General features: G+C 38.0%; 1 protein-coding gene across 3 annotated transcripts in view; it reads left to right on the top strand.

Moving 5' to 3' along the window:
- The window catches only part of LOC139774634 (uncharacterized), a 64,575-nt gene that overhangs the window by 26,387 nt on the left and 18,989 nt on the right, over positions 1-19,199 (top strand). For 2 of the 3 annotated variants that reach the window (XM_071710149.1, XM_071710221.1), the window contains one exon: positions 17,566-17,861. In XM_071710149.1, the coding sequence (XP_071566250.1) occupies positions 17,566-17,861 (296 nt within the window). Of the gene's footprint in view, positions 1-14,382; positions 16,466-17,565; positions 17,862-19,199 lie in introns of those variants that run through there. The other variant, XM_071710084.1, reaches the window with a different exon arrangement.

The following is a 19,199-nucleotide window of genomic DNA, read 5'->3' as shown; positions in this document are numbered from 1 at the left end:
CGATGGAAACTGCTAATTGAAAAATGAAAAGGTGTTATTTCCGATTGCGCTTATAAGTTGTGATAGTCAAAAGAGAGTTGGCGAACTTTTAACTTTCTGGTGACAGCAACTGGCAATCTCGGCAATCGAAAATAGCACTTTTTAACTAGCAGTTGCCGTCCTTTGCGACTGGCGACGGCGACGGTGCGTTTGCGACGTATTGTAAGAATGGTCCTTATTTACACGGCCGTAGTATTACAATTGCGATTTTCCGCGCATTAATTATGCGAACGAGATTAATGATGCGAAAATATGCGGCCGCTTGCGGCGACCGCGATTGTTTCTTGTATTAGAATTTTTAAATCAGATATTTGTTAAAATAACGTTTCAAAAATTTTTAACGCGGGCGCGATAATTATTTACTTCAAGTATCAATTATCTTGGACGTTGTTTTTAACGTAAAAATATTTCTACGTTACAGATCAACGCAGTATTACAACTCCGCTGTTGCGCATCGGCCGGTGAGTAATTTTTTTAATTTTAATGTCGAGGCAATGGATTTGTACAAATTATATTACAAATGTAAACAAAATGTACGTATATGAGAAATGAGATATTATAAAAGAGTCAGAAACAATCCTTTTCTAACACACTCGACGAATTTATTATAAACATATCAAAATTTTTTATTTAAAATGATAATTAATGTAACAAAGTATTTTGTATTACTTAATCTAATGAAATATTTGAATATATTATTTATTCTTACAGTTATTAGTTATTACAGAAAAAATTATAAGACATAAAGATTAAGAATATAAAAATATATTACAAATGAATTAATATATTACAATCTATTGCCTCGAAATGGATGGGCTCGGAAATGGATAGACTCTAGAGCCTCTAGAGCCTAGAAAATTTTTTTATAACTTATGTAAATAAAAGTAGGCTGTGACTAAGCACGGTATTCAGTGGCGCGGGGCAGCGCGTCGTTCGCGCAAAAACGAGCTACGCGTCAGTTGTTATCGCCCGAAATTTTCGACATTATGTAAGGTAGATTTACGTTGAATATTGCGTTCCTCGTGTTTCAAACAAACTTCGGTGAATGGAGAATAAAATATAATTATAGTTTACCCGGGAACAATCACTTTATTTTATTTTTGCATAAACGGTTGCCTGGGGTTTTTTTACATCACAGCCATCACAGTCATTGTTGTTAATTACATATTGCATATTTTTGATTGTTCTATAACGAGTTCTATAATTTCTTGGTGTTTGAGGACAGTATGTATATAGATTTATTCAATATTTTCCGAAAAAAAATTAAGAGAAGCAAAAAAATATTTAAAAAACGAAAGAAGCATACATTAAAATTACCGTGAGCTTAATTTTTTCGATACTGAGGGTGTAAAAATTACCCCGGGTGATCAGTCCTGGATTAACGTAATTATGGAGGCATTTCTCGTTTTAAATACAAGTATAAAATGCAGGTGATCCTCGAATAACACGGTACTTGAATCACACGGAGTCTCGAATAGCATGGTAAAAAATTGCGACAATTTTTAAAAGTTTTTTTTTAATAATCCCTGGGAACCAAATGCCCAATTTTATGTGGACGTGGAGTTTTGAATTGCACGGTTTTCAATAGCAACGTGATCTCCAAAATTGTATGAATTCTAAATCTCGAATACCTGTATCGTCTAAAATTTCATATACTGAGTGTGCCACAATTCGCAGTATTAATTTTGATGACATATTTCTAAGCAAGAAATAAGACGAAAAATTTAAGGTAAAAATATCGACACTGTAGTACGAATTTTATGTTATTTGAATCGTTTACTGTAAATGCTTCCCATTTGAAAAGTATTACAGTTTCGATATTTTCGTTTTAGAATTTTTGTCATATTTTATGCTCAGGAATATATCATTAAAATTACGATTACGAGTTTTATGGGACTGCATATATTTAGAAATATATGTTCACAACATATTTAGAAATATACGTTACTTTTCAAATTAATTTTGTGAATACGGTTTATTATCGTTTCACATTTACGCTTTGTTTCATCAAAAGTAGCAATTAATTTCGTTCAATTGCAAATTTTCATTAGAGAAGGATTGAATTATTTGTTAACAGTTAAATTTAATTAAATTTCAAATTAGATCATGTTACTGAGAAGATATTTATATGTCCCAGATTTATATCTCTTATTTATACATACATCTAAATGTACGTACTAAATTAAACGAACACCATTAACCGATAAGCATATCGTATAGACAGCGTATGCTATTCTGAGACTTGTATTTAATAAAATTTTTACCGAAGAACTCAGCTGAAACCAGTTTTGAGGCATATATATGATACGGTTTAATAAGCAGATCTTAAGAATTAATTACATACTCATTACGTTATATTTGCATTCACAATTCGATTAAGAAACTCAGACGAAGCTTGTCTTGAGACACAACCTGAGTTTTCTTCCTCGCTGTTCAATATTTGGAAAAAAAGATGGTACGTATATTAATAATTTTTCAATATCTTATAACATTTTTCCAAAGATGACTTTAAAAAATAATTGTTTAAATACGATCACTTAAAATAAAACACTAGAAATCCATAAACAGATTTTTGAAGCGCTCAAATTAATTATATTATTCTTTGTCATGACATTTTTGTATTCTATAAAAATGATGCTGAATGTGGTGTTTTATTTTAAGTGATCGTATTTAAACAATTATTTTTCTTGTATTGCGTAAATTGATTTAATAAAATAGCAATTTCTCGGGTAATACTTTAAAGGATAGTCGAATGTGTGTCTATAAACACAAAAAATAGCTTGCCCGCAAATGAAGTATATGTATATTTATTATGTGTTCGTTAATTGCATAGATAATTTTTTTAAACAGAAAACGTAACTTATATTAATAAATTATTCGGTTATTACGTATGGAACGTTTCGCGCGATAAAACGTAGCATACTTCGAAACGATCAGCGAAATTGCTAGCAGCGTCCATAACATCGATAAAGTGACGTTCTAGGCTTCGCAAGATAGTCTCTCTATTAAATTAACTTCTTCCGTTGGCGAAATTATTAACGTCGGAAATTTGCATTTTACGAGACAAACGCGCTTATGCGCTCATCCTCCGCGAATATAAGCGCAAAGGGAAAATCGATGGAATTTTTACCCTACAATTTCTATTTGTTAGGATTGTATTTAATTAATGGAACAGATTCGATAAAAAGTGGCTGTAATAATTGGATAAGATTTTCGGAACGATTTATTCTGGGTGTTTTCCGTTATTATTAAAATTTGGAAATGTAAAAGTTAATGAATTCTTTTCTCAACCGGGTTTTTAATCCAAGCAACTTTCATATTCTGCTTGAGGACGTTGTATTCAATATCGTACTTTAATATAAATCACACACATATTTTTATATGCATGTAAAATATTACTGTATTATTATTTTGTTTTTATTATTCGTGACAGTATTTGATATTAGTAGTATTCCATGCTATTATATTATATTATTTTATCACATCAACATCTTGGAATTAGAAGAATGATATGATTTTAAAAGTGGAAGGGGAAGAATGTGTAATTCAGATCGAGCATAAAATATTCGTCCTTTTATGACCAGACCGCAGAATGACGTTCCAATTTCGAGAGAGGAAAACATTAAAATTCTCATTCTCTCATATGACGTGAATTATATGAACGTCGCTCATTTGTATTAAGTGGAATTAATAATCATTTATTTAGAAGATTTATTTTTATTATCACACATATTACAATTTATGCAACATTAAATATATTTAATTAAACATTAAATATATTTATCTTTACAAAATTGCTAACCCAAATCTATCATTTTCTAATTTAGTATTGAAAAGCAACGTTTCTAAAGATTTGTGATACGCATTATTTGTTCGTTCTACAATACTTTCACGAGTCAGTTGAGTTACAAGCGAGATGAAGTTTCAACGATAATACGGAAACTGGCGCGTTGGGTTTTAGCGCGACTATTAATCTCTTTGCAATTTTTATGTGGGGAATGTCAACGTGTTCCAAATGCTATGTGTATCGGAAAGAAACACGCGGAGTGTTAGCGGCGTCGATTTACCGCGAGATCTCGCGAACGAGGCGAATTCACGCTATCGTCAGTGCTGATTAAAGGGATCATTAATTAACATACTTCTTTAATGGCCGGCCGATATTACTTTATAATTGGAGTTAATTTCCCCGCTTGCGGACTGTTGCTGCCAGCTACGGCGCAACTTAGGAAGATAAAATATTAAGTAGGGACGTGATTGAGGTGAGATTGGATGCCGGGAATACTTTTATAGTCCGCCGTACGAGATTTTTTTTGCATTGTCGCTTAATACACTTGTATGTCTCAAGATAAGATCTCCGTTTTGAGATTATTACAGTGGATTGAAATTTATATGTAACGTGCGCGTAAAAATTACTACTAATTGATGCTTCACATACGGTGTAATTTCACAATATCTTTATTATTATATATTCTTATTACGTATTAAGAAAAAAATAAAAAAAAATTATTATCCTGTGAAACTGCTTCTCTTTCTTTTCTTATTTATATAGTATTCGCTTCTTTAACCTTTAGACCGCCGGCATTTGATGAGCTTTAATCCTCTTAGAAAGTCCTCAAATTGTTGTGCTTATATCTTATATATAACATATACAAAGTTCCGATCACACGTAGAGCCTATATTTAGGCTTTCCGGCGGTCTAAAGGTTAACATATATGATTCTGCATGTTATTTATATATTTTCACGTAATAATACATGTTGTTCAGTGAAAGATATAAGACTTTTCTTTTCTTTACTCTTTTCTTGAATAACAATTTGGCAAACGCAATGTAAACTGACTATATATGAAAGATAATCAATGACTATAATAATTATTGATTTGCGCGAGTTTTAGGGATCGCGACGGTTTTTGTGGATTCCGGAACATCATTCACTTTCGTTCGAATTTTACGGCGTTGAGAGACCTGGCAAGATTAATTTTCACGGTTGCTCGATGTGCTCTCGCGGATAGAGCGGAGAAAACCCTCGGTAAAACTAGTTGCTCGGCAAAAACTAGACGCTATTCAAAGGCCGTTTGTAGCACGCACCGATGAGAGAGCAAGAGGACGGACGGGTTGCTCGTTCGCCCGTTCAGCAGTAGAATAGGAGTAAAATAAAGCGGATGCGTGCGACGAGGCGACTCGGAAGGTTGGCCACGGCGAGAAAAGAATGAATCTCAAGACAACCAGGACAAAATGATTTTACAAGGGAAGACCGCACGTGTCGTCGGTCTTAAAACCCTTTTTTATTAAATGAGATGCTCCTGAAAGAACGAGGTTTTCACCGTTTGTATTTTCATGCAAATCCTGAAAATTTCCCTGAAAATCGATATTGCATCTTTTAAAAATATTTATATAACGCATTTGTAAAAAACAAAGTATATTAATGTATCACTATTAAAGAATTAGGAAGACTGCTATATTTCCAGGAAAATAGATATCTAAACGTTCTTAAAGCAGATTTATAAAAAATTTTAACTTTTTCTATGTACTTGACTAATTCACGTGTACTTACTAAATAATTGGTCGGTACTATGTCAGTCGCGTATCTTTTTTAGGTTGCAATATTTTATTCATCAAATAGTCTAGTTCTAGAAAGAGACAAGAAAGTTAATACTGCTAAAATTGTCCAGACATATGTCACATCAGTAATTTCTATCTTTATTTAGAAAATGGAAATTGTGCTAAAAATCTCTGACCCAATTTTTACTTACATGATATTTTATGCATGCTCACGTTAAAATTGGATATTCAAAAGATGTGCTAATAATATATTTTTCTGCGTGCATTTATAATATATTATATATATAAAATTGTCATGGATGAATTATATTGACTGCACATTATGTATGTCACGAAAAGGATAGTGTGCGTGTTTATTATAAAAATATAAAATAACGCGAATATCTACAAGAGTAACTTTAGTCAGATTTTCAGATTAATTTCTCTTCTCATTTTCTGACATTTCTACCAACACTTTCGCGGTAATACTGGCAAAAATAATTACACCCTGCTCCGAGGACGACATAATCAGAATGCAAGGAGCCCGGCATTAAATTGCAACATTATAATAATCCCGTAATGTAGAGTACGTTGGCAACAGAGTGGCATTATAACGCGTGTCGTATTAACCGGTCGTAAACGAAACAGAGCACGGCTTAAAGTGGTTCATCGCATGGATGCTGCGCGAAGGAATATCAGTCGTCGTCGCTGTACCGTCGTGGTCGTCTTCGTTGCGAACATTTGAATATGCACGGGTTATTTAACCGGTTCGGTAACACAACGACATAACGTAAAACAACGAGTCCGGACTCGTCCAACGATCCGGCTCGTGGAAAAGCGATTAGTTATAGCAACGTCCCATGTCTGGTCACGCTGTTTTTTAACTTTCGCGTCCTGTCGTCGCTGCACCTGTCGTCCTATCATCCTCGTGCTATCACAACACGCAATCTTACCGTCTTGTCGATACACTACACGTCTTAATTATATCTACGGAATGCCATAGCTGTTTCTTTTTTCATCGATAAAATCCTTATTAATCCGACATAGATTTATTTAATAATTTTATTCAAAATTCTCCTTTTAAATTGATTTTTTTCTTCTTGAATAAGAAATTTCAGTGGACATTTATTTGGACGTTAATTCCGTGAATGTTAATAAATTTAAAATATCGCAACCGTATGTACTTCGAGTTTAATTCCAATGTGATAAACACACCGCTATCGAGAAAATTTGCGATGTTATGATCTGCGTGGCCGAGCGGTAATTTAATTATCTTCGAGGGTGTTTTCTATCGCATTGATAAAACGGTTACGATCGATACCTCGGCAAATCGTTATTGGCATCGTTACGGTCAGTTCACTCGCCTTTGGTGCCTACTGATAGTATCGACACAGTTTCTTTCCTGCGGCGAAGAAAGACTGGAGCTTCGATTAACGATTGCACGAGTGCACCGTAGCGTAGAGCGATTCGTTTCCTCGAACCAGCCCTGGCCTTCCTCCTCTTTGGAGGACTAATCATAAATCTCGTATTTTCCTTTTGCCTCGATGTGCGTACACTCACTTGTCACATATTGCGCGATTGCGTGGCTGCGATAAGAGGGGCGTGACTAGAGACACAATAAATATTATAGAGAGAGACGAAGACAGAGAGAGGAATCGGTTTATTATTCCGAGGCGAGCACTAGATATATGTAATAAAGCAGAACGTCATCATAATAAAACAGTAATGCAGCACACAAGATTCTTAATAAAATACAGTAAATATTTAAAATTGTTAGGAGGAAATGATAAATATAAATAAGCAAATTGCATCTAATAAACATGCAAAGGATTAAAATGTACCATTATCGCGTGTGTTAATTAAAATATTTGAATGATATGACGTTAAATGTCATAACATTAATAGTAGTATAATATATAAGATTGTATATATATATAGCGAAAATGATGGTCATGCACCAGCAGTTTTATCATATATATACGAGCGTATATTAAAACAAAAACAAATTTAATCAAGCGTTTAGTTTTGCATATCAGGAATATTTAAACAAAATATATATTGAATATTTTTAGGAAATCATAAATTTTTCTCTTGTTAATATGCCGTGAGTTTGTTTCATGTGTTATTTGAGCAAAATCATTTTCATATCAAAACGAAAAGGACATGCAGGATCCTTTTAAGAAATTACGGGGCCACCACGAGAGCATTTGTTACGTCACGACCAGATATAAAACTAAGTAGGAGCTGTCAAAGGGTTAAAAACTGCGAGGGGTGGGCAATGAACCTTGAGCCACTACCCCGTACACGTGTTTTTCCTATCTCGGAGCGAGCGGAGCGGCGATTAGCGAGCGGGAGGCTCGTTTTTCTCCTATCTAGCCGCCCGTTTGTTTCTTCTTCCTTTTCCACACACGCGCTCGCGCTCCGCCAGGACTCGTTCCGCGACGAGAGCCCTCAGCTCACCTGTGACGCGCTCGCGAGCGCGGGGAAGCACGCATGGTTGAATCGCCTAAGTGCACCTATGGTGGAACTCCAGTTCCTTGGTCGACCAACCTACCTACCACATAAACTCCTCACCATGACGCGCACACATCGGTTCCTCCGTTTCTTCCTCCTCCTCCTCCTCCTCTCCCACAACGTATTTTCTCACGGGCACCGTTGTGTGTCCACCGTCGTGTCCTCGGTCAATGGAATTCGCCCTGAAAGTCGTAGACTCACCATTCCTCATCACTGCGAGCCATACCACCAATCTCGTTTCCCATCGCGACGACGTACCTATATGCGACCGCTATATTTCCCGCGTTTCGCGTGTTTATTCCTTTGCGACTGTGTTACCGTTAGGAAAGCGCAGATATGTAATTCGTTGATTTAATCGGATGTTATCTTAGCATGCACGCATGAGTCTCTCATGTTTGTAGCTGATAATAAATGACATTAGCTTTTAGCACGTTCTGTTGATTTGAAGAAGCACAGTTATATTTTATGTACTTTATTCGATAATAGACACAAATGTAAACAAAATTCGCACGATTATTCTGCAGAGCATCTTTAAACAATTCGTGCGTCTAAATTAAATGCTTTCTAAATAGTTTCTAAAAATAGAATTTTAATCTTCAAATTACGCGTGCTGTCACGAATGAGAGCCTGCCATCAGGCCTTGCCGAACGCAATTTCTTCGCCCACTCGGGAAATTTGTCGGGCATTGCGGACGCCCACGCGATAGTAACGACGAGAGTAAAGCCGAACGACAATAAGGCATCCTATCGATCCTCCAACGCGGCGGACGACGGCGAGAACCGCGAGATACGAGACACGCAAAATCTCTATCTCCACGAGGCACCACGCTGCTTATTTTCGTATAACGACGACGTTTTCTTTCTCCCTCCACGACGTCGGATTATTATCGTCACCGGCGGACACTTGAACGGTTGGCGAGTATGATCGCCTACGTGAGTTTGCGACACGGGAGGGGGGAGGGGGGGAATTCGCAGCGGAATAAAAAGCGACTGTTTCTGTGACCGTTGGTACATACGGAATAACTGATACTGGGAGCACTCACGCTGCATATCCAGACGCAGGGTATCATTTTAAGAACTGTATGGCAACACTTTGAGAATTCCACGAGCAATCTATAAATAAGTAACGTTAAGCGTTTTCTCGGCAATCTTTGGGTTCGTTAATCGTGTGAATCGTTCTTACGACATTAACGGGATTAAAGAAATTCTTAACTCAGGTGTTGCTGCGCGCGTATCTTCTGCACAATCTCCATTACCGTTTCTTTAATCCTATTTCTAGCTTTCGAGCGCATTACTCCTTCGACCACCGGCTTAACCAAGATTCTTTTGTACGATAAGTTTGTTTGAACTTAAATTATAGAGATTACTTAACAAAGTCAAATTAAGAAAAATTTCAAAGTATCTTTTCAAACTCAATTCGGTATTGAGCGTGTAAGGGTAAGAACCTAAGGGAAAAAGCTTCGGAAAAATGCAAATGTTGAAGTAGGACAGATATCTGTCCCGGTTCTTCGTTGCAGAGGACAAGAAGTATACCTGAAGACTAATCTAAATTTATGGATGGAAGTTGCTTTACTCTATAAGTATAAGTAACGTGCTTGTTATAACTTATCTTAACTATGATAATGAGACTACCACTCCCCCTGTTTTGATAAAATAATGGCTTACTTCAACTTTCTAAAGACGTTCAATAAGTGAGATGAGAATTTCGAGTGGAAAATAAAGTAAAGTACATTACTGAACACTGACTAAATACATAAACAGTAATTCTTTTCAGAAACATTTAATCATAATTTTTTCAATGTGTCGTTTATTCCGTTGTCATTTTTTATAAAATTGAATAATTGTATTAAAGAATACATTTTTTCTTTTATTCTCACGAGTGCTATCAACGTCCCTATCAGTTTTTCAGTATTGTGCATGCATCCGTATCCCTTTTTCGAACGACGAGTATTACGATAGAACGCGGGTTTGCGTTGCGAGGCTCTCGATGAGGGTCGCCGATAACTTCGACGAGTAAAGTCAACATCGAACGCGACAGCGTATGGTGGCGTCAAACGAATTCGCCATCCTGGAGCCTTCGACGCACATTTCCCACGTGTTCGTTGTGCGTACCGTGGTAACGAGCGGGCGATAAAGGACGAGGAGAGTGCGTAAAGCGCATAGAGAAGCGGCCGAAGGGTCGAAGGGACGATGGCGAACGAGCGGCATCATCGGACGTCACGGCGGATCTTCCGATGACGTCGTGCCGTCCGCCCGATAGCGAACCGGTTAAATGGGATGCGAACGCTATTGCCGCGATATCCCGTCGGAATCAGAAAAGCGAGAATTGCGTGGGGGTTTAATTCCAGCGATACCCCGAAGAGAGGAGCGATACGGTGCGAAACTGCATAACGGCAGTATCGACGGGAAGGATGCTAGGAATGTCGGGAGGATCGGTTTTGCACTGATTGTGAAATCCGGACTGTTAGCCGCGTTAATAACGCGTTAGTAAATCGGGAAGTATAAGAAGCGTGAAATTTATTGTTTTATATTTATATGATGCACAGCAGATTTTGATGTAAAGCTAGTCTTTTATTTGTAGATTGCTCAACATTAATTTTGATGATCTATTTTCTTAATAAATTTCATGAATCGCCATCTTTCTTAACAATCTTTAGATTTTCAACATTATTGTTGTGGTTTTCTGATCCTTAAGAGGCTGTTTATTTTTAATTTATAAATAATATTAATTTCTCAACATTTTTGTTAGCAAATATATGGATTCTAAGTTGCTGAAGAATCAGTACATGAATTTTCTTTTAATTAACATACTAATCAACAGCATTCTAATTAACTATCTGACGACACTATTTGCGTTCCAAGGGAGATTAGAACTTGAACACGTTACAACGACTATTAGCGATAACTTCTTCCATGATGAAGCACTGCAAGCAGCGAAACTTGTGAGCGAAATGGAGAAATAACAGCACTATATATACGAAAGTTATATAAGGTCTGCATAACAACGCCGTGCTATTATCATGGAAAATGGAACATTCTTGTCCGTTATAATATTCCCGTAATTTATATTCAAAGATTTCAAAGAAGTGTATTGCGTAATAAACGTGATATATATTGTCCCGAGAAATTTTCGCCGCGAGTATTTCTTATTAGTGGTGGCGATTATTAACATGAAGAAAAAGATCGCTTGTAATACATTTTACGTTATATTACATATATTACTTTGTAACCACTGTCAGACGGAGTTACTCAAACTTTCCTTAGGAATATCATTTACCCACATATGTACACATGCAATCTTGTAACGCGCGTTTCACGCGCCTCCGCGCGAGCATAATCAGGCTCGATAGCAGAAATCGATAGTGGCTGCGAGCGGCCATCAAGTCGACCGCGAAAGGGGTAAGCACGGCAGGTATATGTGGTTTGTTAAAAATCCCGCATCGACAAGCACCGGCTGCGGAGTGGATATCGGCTCGGCCGCGTTCGCCTGAATCGTCGCGCTCGTCGAGAAACAAGTTCGCCGAGGAAAAGGGAAGAGTCGAGGGAAAATATAGGAAACGACTGAAGCGCATATACGCGCGATATCGGCTCTGATGTTGCTCGACGACTTTCGATCGATTCACGCGAATCGGCACGTTGTCATCCGGCTTTACAGCTCTATGCTAAATTCCGTATTTGGAGGTAACGGCCGCCAGCGGATCGGCATGGCATGGTACGCGCGTGCAAAAACCAACGTAATTATAGATCCCGAATCGAGCGCGGCGAGCGAGAAAATTTATGTGAAAGGAAATTTTCAGAGTGTCTGAAACCGAAGCAGCAGAATTGACAGGTGGGCGTAACTGAAATCCGCGTTCTGTCAATAACAGTCGCGGAGTCCTTATCCGCTGATTGATCTCAGACGCACCGAGAAGCAAGATGGTAATCCACGCCGTCGCGTCGAGACGATGATCCATCGTGGCGGTTAAACCTGACGGATAGGATAGAGTAGACAAATGTGTGCGAACTTCGCATTTTCAACCGCGATAAGATTTCTACTTTTCTCGTTCTGCGAGCGAAATAACTGTTACACTCCCTTGAGACATTCTGCAGCTAAGAAATTGAGTTACAATATACATGCCACTGTGTATATCGTATAATATATTGACTATCACGTTACGCTAATATAATCGAATTGCAAGGCAAAGCAGGAATCAAGAATCGAGCGAACAATTTTTTACAAATATTGTCTGATGGATGGCGCTCATTTGCAAGAGTGATAGGGCAGTGAATCGCGAAGCTACTAATTAAAATCTGTTATCTTCAATATGAAGCTGTAAATCGCGACCGTGAGATCTAATTAATTCCGATACATATTAGAAATGTATCAAACGTGCAATAGGAACGTGTTAAGCCGTCTCGTACGGTAAAGACGATAATCAATAGTGTTTGAATGTTGAGTTGCACACAGCCTGACCGAGGTAGGAATTAAACGAGTAGAGTCAGGCTGGTGCCTCTTCATCTTCGCCCGAGCCGACTTTCCCCGATCACCGCGAAAGGCCGCTCGATTTGCTCTTATCTTCGCTGTGCCCCACATTCCGATAATGATTCTACGCAATCGGCAACCACTAATCTGTGTTTCGATCGCGTCTTTTTTTTCTGCTTCTCAGCGTGCATCGCAGCGTGTTATTATCGGCGGTGGAAATCTCGCCGAACCATAAAGCAAGTGTTCTCGATATTCAGACTTTTCCTTCTTTTCTTCCTTCGAATCACGGGCCTTAATTCACCCCGCACTGCTGCCTTGAATGCAAAGTTATTTCCCGTTCAAAATGTCACTCGTAATTGATGCAGGTTTCGTTGATACAAAGTCGTAAGAACGGAAGTGATACGTCAAGTGAATGAGAACAAAATTTTATGATGTACAAAATGAACTTTTTGAATTATCTTGAATAAGAAAAGATTCTAATTCTCTTTTTTCTAAATATTTTTTAAAACTTATCGAGTTTGTAAACTAGAAGTCACGTGCACATATCTAATTTGAAAATACGAAGATATGAAATCGATTAAAGAATATTATTAAAATATGTTCTGTGTTTATTAACTTAATTAATTTTACTAACAGAAACAATTAAATATTCAATATTTAATAATTGTTATACCTACTGAACGCATATTGAATAAATTACAAGAACATATAGATAGTAAAAAACAAGAACAAAAAATAATAAAATGATAAAAAAATAAAAAATAATAAAAACTGCAATATTTTCGTGACAGAAATAATATTATAGATATTATAGATTGATATGTATTCTTACAGATAAGTTGTTTTCTTTGAACTATTTTAATTGTGGATTAAATTGTTGACAAATTGACCGATTAAAGTTTGTCAAGCGAGAAATTAACAATTGTTTTTTTATTTGAAAATCGGGCGAGTCGTCATTGTTAAGCATGTCTGGGAATGATTAAACTTCGTCTAACTTCTTGCGTTTATGCTTCATAACTTCGTTAAGTTATTAAGCTCAAGAAAGGAATTATAAGAGAGAATTTCTTACAAAGTCCTATTAATCCCTAAACCATAGAGAAGCATCCGGCTAAGAAACTTTAGATTCCACCCCGATTTAATATAAAGAACTATATTTAGAAGAGATGACATCTTTAGAACCACACGCCGTGCACTCCAATTTCACCAAGCCGTCATAACTGTATCGACCTCAGTCCCATAGAATATAAACTATATATTTTTCTGTTTTATATATTCACAAAAAAAAAAAGAGATTGATTCACTTGAAAAACACGATGAGCTTCGGCACGAAGGCTCGAGCGAACTGCTGATACGGGAAGAACGAAAATTCGTCGTAAAGTTCGTCTGAAGTTCGTGCGTTCCTTTCAGGCTGCGAATCTAACGATCGGCGATCGAGAGATCGCGGTAGCGGAGGCGAGGCAGCTTGATATTCGTCGGATGCGCGTCGCGGAGCCCGGCCGCGTATGAGCGCGGAATAAATTATCCCGGTGAGTCGGTCCGGTCCCTCCTGCGATCTCTCTTCGCCTCTCTCCCTTTTCAACCACACATCGTTCCCTCTCTCTCCCCCCCCTCTCTCTCTCTCTCTCTCTCTCTCTCTCTCTCTCTCTCTCTCCGTCTGACTATCTTATTCCGCCTGCTCCGGCAATCACTCCCCGGTTGTCGTTCGTTCATCTCTCTCCGTCTCGCTCGCTCCCACCGCCGGAGTGTCTATAATGACTCCTCGTGGTGGGACGATACCGGAAGTGAAGTCAGAACGGCGGAACCACGACGTTCACTCAATGGAAAGTTTGAGCTCCACCGGCGCGGGCTCCTCTAAGGTGGCTTATACTTACACGCTCGCTCTCCCGTGCGCGCCAAAGAAAATCCGCTTCTTTCGACGCGCGGTGCGCTCGGCATTCGCACGTACGCGAGTCACGCGCGAGCAGCTCTCGAGGAAAAGTCTCGCGTCGATATCTCGTCTTCGAGGTGAATCATTGAAAGTGCGGCATTTCGAAGAGAGCTAATTGGATACTCGGGAGTGAAAGCTCTAGGATTTCGAGATGTTAATATTCGGACGGACATCCAGGAAGATTGAGAGAAGAACAAAGGACCGGGGAAAAATAATCCGAAAATCCAGAAGCAATAATGTGAACTGATGAGGAACTGAATTACAAGTAGATGAGAATCAGTTTAATTTGGTGTGCCGTGGAGTTTTATCGAGATCGAGGAGTAAGAATAAAAATTGGATGTCTACCGATTTGATTTAAAAGAATAAGTGAATGGTTGAGCTCGCCAATTGATTTCTGTTATTGTTATACGCGCGGAAGTAGTTGCGTATTCTGATCGAAGAAATTTCGATCGAATGCTAAACTTGGAGAGAAGATGGATGATAGATCGTTCAATCAGAAAGAAAATTTGCAACTGAATTAATGAAGAATAAAAAAATCTAGGAGAAGCATCTATTTGAAGTTGCATTATCGTGGCAAACAAAGTGCATTTTATTGTGAAGCGCCGGAAGTCTCGGGGAGCAGCAAATAACATCGTCGAGTAATCAAGGCAGCGGTTGAATAAATTGGATCGGTTGGGGATATTACAAGAAGAGGGAGAGAAAAAGTACGGTTGAAAAAGGACGCACGAGGAAAGTCGCCATTAAGCTATGGCAAAGAAAAAGCTTCCTTCCCGCGAAAAAGAAAGGAAACGATAAATTTGCGAGAGACGTTGTACATTAACTTCCATTTCGGAGGCAATGCGCGAAAATTTGAAAGTGTTGTATTCGTGATATATTATCCGCAGTCTCGTTTGGAAAATCGAAGAAAACGATCGACACACCGTTCCGCAATTTTCTCCTCGAGGCAAATACGCCGAACATTTCGGTTCGTCAGCGCAAATTTTTTCGTGGAAAACCCGTTGAACGAGGAAATTTAATCCGTAGTCGACTTCAAATGCGTTCTCTTTTCATGCGCAACCGCATGAAAAATTGAGGAATTTTCACTGCGCTGAACAATAAGCATTTTCGCGTGAAAGTGACAAGATGATGACGGCCTTTGAGAAAAAAAAAGATCCTGTGATTTTCGTGGGCGAGACAAAAGGTCTGGTCTGTGAAACGGAAGTCCGTCGCGAGGAAGAATGCTAATTAACCCAATTCCTCCCGAAGTTGCGTTAACAAACCAGCGTACATTTTAATTCGTTGTATTTATCACCCGGCGTTTCCTTAATTACAGTGAAATCATTGTCTCGTGCATCAATTACAAAAAAGGCGCGCGGAATCATAAATATAAATTAGCGTGTCTCAACGAGTAAAGCAGTCTCCGTGCGAAGAAATTAGCGAAACTAATTTGAGATAAACTGCCGCAACGTCTTAATGAAGGAGAACTAATGAACTTTGTAATCTTATAAAGTGCTCGGCGTGTCCGACGCGCGACAGCTGGCAGTCTGTCATCGCCGGTGCTCCTTCTCGTGTAAAACAAAGAATTTGCTGACGTGCGACGAAAAGACTTTCAATTTGTACAAGAAATCGCGTCTTGGGTGGTCCTCAAATCTCGGTCATCATTCGCACTTCTTTTCTCACGAACAACACAGTATGCTTTTTTATCATTTGCGAGCCAGTATAAGTCTTAAATCATAAACTGACGATTATAGTGATCGACCCCGAACATGGGCGAGAGGATTTTACCTAAGAACGCCCATTATCCGAGGCGGCACGCAGGTTGAACGGACGTGGGGCTTGTCATTGTCGATAATTCGTTCACTAGGGTGACCATCGAGGGTGAAAACAGGAGACTCGAAATACATTTGTGAAAGTATTCGTCAGAGATGGTCAGCCAACACGCGATGGCCACCACCGTTCGCAAAGTTAAGCAGGAGAATCGTCTCAGGCGGCAGAATCAGAGCCAAGGTACACATAAACACACGCTGGTCTCTCGCGAGCGTTGGTCTCTCTCGCTAATAGACAATTCACGTTCTTCAAGAAGGTAGATTCATAATGTAACCTGCACGTTCTTATCTCCAAGGAGACCTTAATCGCGATCTAGTTACGCCCGAAACGCATATATTGCATCTGCTTCAGAATTAACGCGGAGTAGTTAGAGCGTAACAGAAATATAATACGACGTTAATAACGAAGCATACATATACGTGTGCTGTACAACGATCGTTCTGCTGTAATTGCATTGAAAATATTATGAGACTTTAGTGCGTAAAATGTCGAGGGAAACGAGCGAGAGATTGGGAGAGCGAGGAGGAAATATATTTACGAGCGTAGACTTAGCGCGCAGTAATCATACTTTAGCTAGTATCTTATCACGAGTCATTGAATTATCTTATTCACGGACTTTATGCACTTTGATATTTTATCGAGTGAACGACCGGCTTACATAAATGTTACTGAGCGAAATTTTCCTGGTATTTAAATGAAAATGTAGCTTATGTTTTTTTATTTACGAACAAATTCTTATTTACAAAGAAAAGATATTCTTAATATAGTTTTACGTGAATCTATGTATAATACATAGCAATTTCCTAGACTTTTATTTGAATAAGTTGTTTAACACATTCATGTCAGGCTCACAGATGCTTCAGGATGCGTCGTGGCGATGAATATATATTAATATTTATTTCACCCTTATATGTATATACACACACACACACACACACACACACACACACACACACACACACACACACACACACACTTTCTTTGCTAATTTTATCTTGCATTAATTATGTATGACACCAAAATTGACAATTAAAAGTAAAAGAGTAATGTTAATTAAAAGCGTTAAAAAGCAACGTTATTATCCTATGTAAATAATCTGATTAATTTACATAAAATTTTCAACACTGCAAAGTATAATTTGGGCAAGCCGCCACGGCTGGATTCGTTGCATTCGTAACTTCTCTTTCGATACATTTTTAACTTAATTCAAATTAATAAGTTTTATATCGGAGCCAAAATGTTAAAAGTGATTACGTATTTTCTCTCGTACTTCATCACAGATGAAGAGGGGCCTTACAAGCCAGTGCCACCACCGAAACCGGTGTCGAACAATCAGAAGAATCATCAGGACGTTCAGCAGGACGAACACCGGGAGCAGCCGGTAGCCGACCGTCCATCATTGCGTACGACTTCCGGTCCGGAAAGGACCAACGTCGCCGAGGACGGGCAAGTTCGTAGTGCAGCCGGGCAGCCCTTCGCACCAGAATACAGGATGCCACCCTTGTACGGGGAGGAGCAGAGTTCGGGTCAGGCTCAACAGGCGGCCAGTTTGCAAACTCATAGCAGCAAGTTCCCGGTAAGTGTGATAATGCACGTGAACGGTGAAATTATAGCACCCATTATTTTTGTCAATCACTTTCTCGCCGTGATTTCCGACATTTCTTTGGAAAACTATAATTGAAAAGTATCATAAAAGTCTTATTATTTAATTTAATTAATCTCTTTTCCCTTTTTTACTTTTAGTAATAATTAAAGCAGAATGCATTTGTGCGAAAATATATTATGGAATCATATTTTTATTACATAAATTTTACATTATATTTTAATATTTAAAAATATGACACTCGAATATATTCGATACGAAGATGATATGAGATAATGATCATTTTCGACATAAATAAAACAGCCAAAAACGGATAAAATGTCCGATGGGTATAAAGATCTAGATACAATTTATTGACATTATCGACATTTTTCTTTACTTTAGTAAATAAATGACATTATAACATAGAGTATAAATCAAATTACAATAGATGTACCTATTATCTTGTTTTCGTTCAACGACATGATTTCGTGATATGAAATTAATAAGCTACAAAGATTATGAGATTGAGACATAAAATGCTCTTAATAATAGTATTCAAAATTGAAGCCGTGATATTATTTTGGTCGGCTTAATTTTGCAAATTATTAAAAACAATATATTTTAATATTGTCGATATATTTAAATGGCGCGTCGATATTTTTTACGAATCAATTCCACTTGTATATATACAATAGCGTAGAAGTTTCTGTTCGAGAGTCATCGAAACCGCACCGGTTAAAGTCTACTCTCTCGTGTATAGAAAACTTCTTTACTTAACTTTCCGAGCTGGTACTCACCTGGGGCCAGTGTACCTTCGCTGAACGAACAGGTCACTAATTATCCTACGAGGGCGAGCACAACACCTTGCTCGCTTTATGTCGCCCTATATGTACCAGGAACAATGAAACGAAAAAGAACCGAGCGACGCCGCGACGCATAATGTAGGGTAGGCAATGGTGACTCTAAATCTTTGCTGTCTCGCGGCATATACTTTTTTTTTACACTCCTACTGAATGCATCTTTTCACATTCTAGTCCTGTATCTGCATTTCGTAATGATTTTTTTTTCTCTCTGTTATACCCGCTTTCAACGGTACTTTTTATCCTGCTAAAAATTTTATTAAAAGGGATACGCCATCATGGCTGACACGCGTTCGCTTGTTTGCGCGTTGAAAAATTAAAGCGTCTATAGTCGTATATGGTGCTTTTGATAAATGAAATTTTGCATCTGGTAAATAGAGAGAAAATTTCATTATTGTTTTCAACGACTTTCCATTTAATTATATTTCTTTGTATAAGGAATATTCATGTATAATTTTTTAATAAAAAT

This window comes from Temnothorax nylanderi, unplaced genomic scaffold (assembly GCF_030848795.1).
Source record: "Temnothorax nylanderi isolate EJ_2023f unplaced genomic scaffold, tnyl_v1.0 TNYL_tig0001_pilon, whole genome shotgun sequence".
In the NCBI taxonomy this organism is placed as follows: Eukaryota; Metazoa; Arthropoda; class Insecta; order Hymenoptera; family Formicidae; genus Temnothorax; species Temnothorax nylanderi.
The sequence above is the reverse complement of the archived record's forward strand: the minus strand, read 5'-3'. Positions and strand labels throughout refer to the sequence as shown.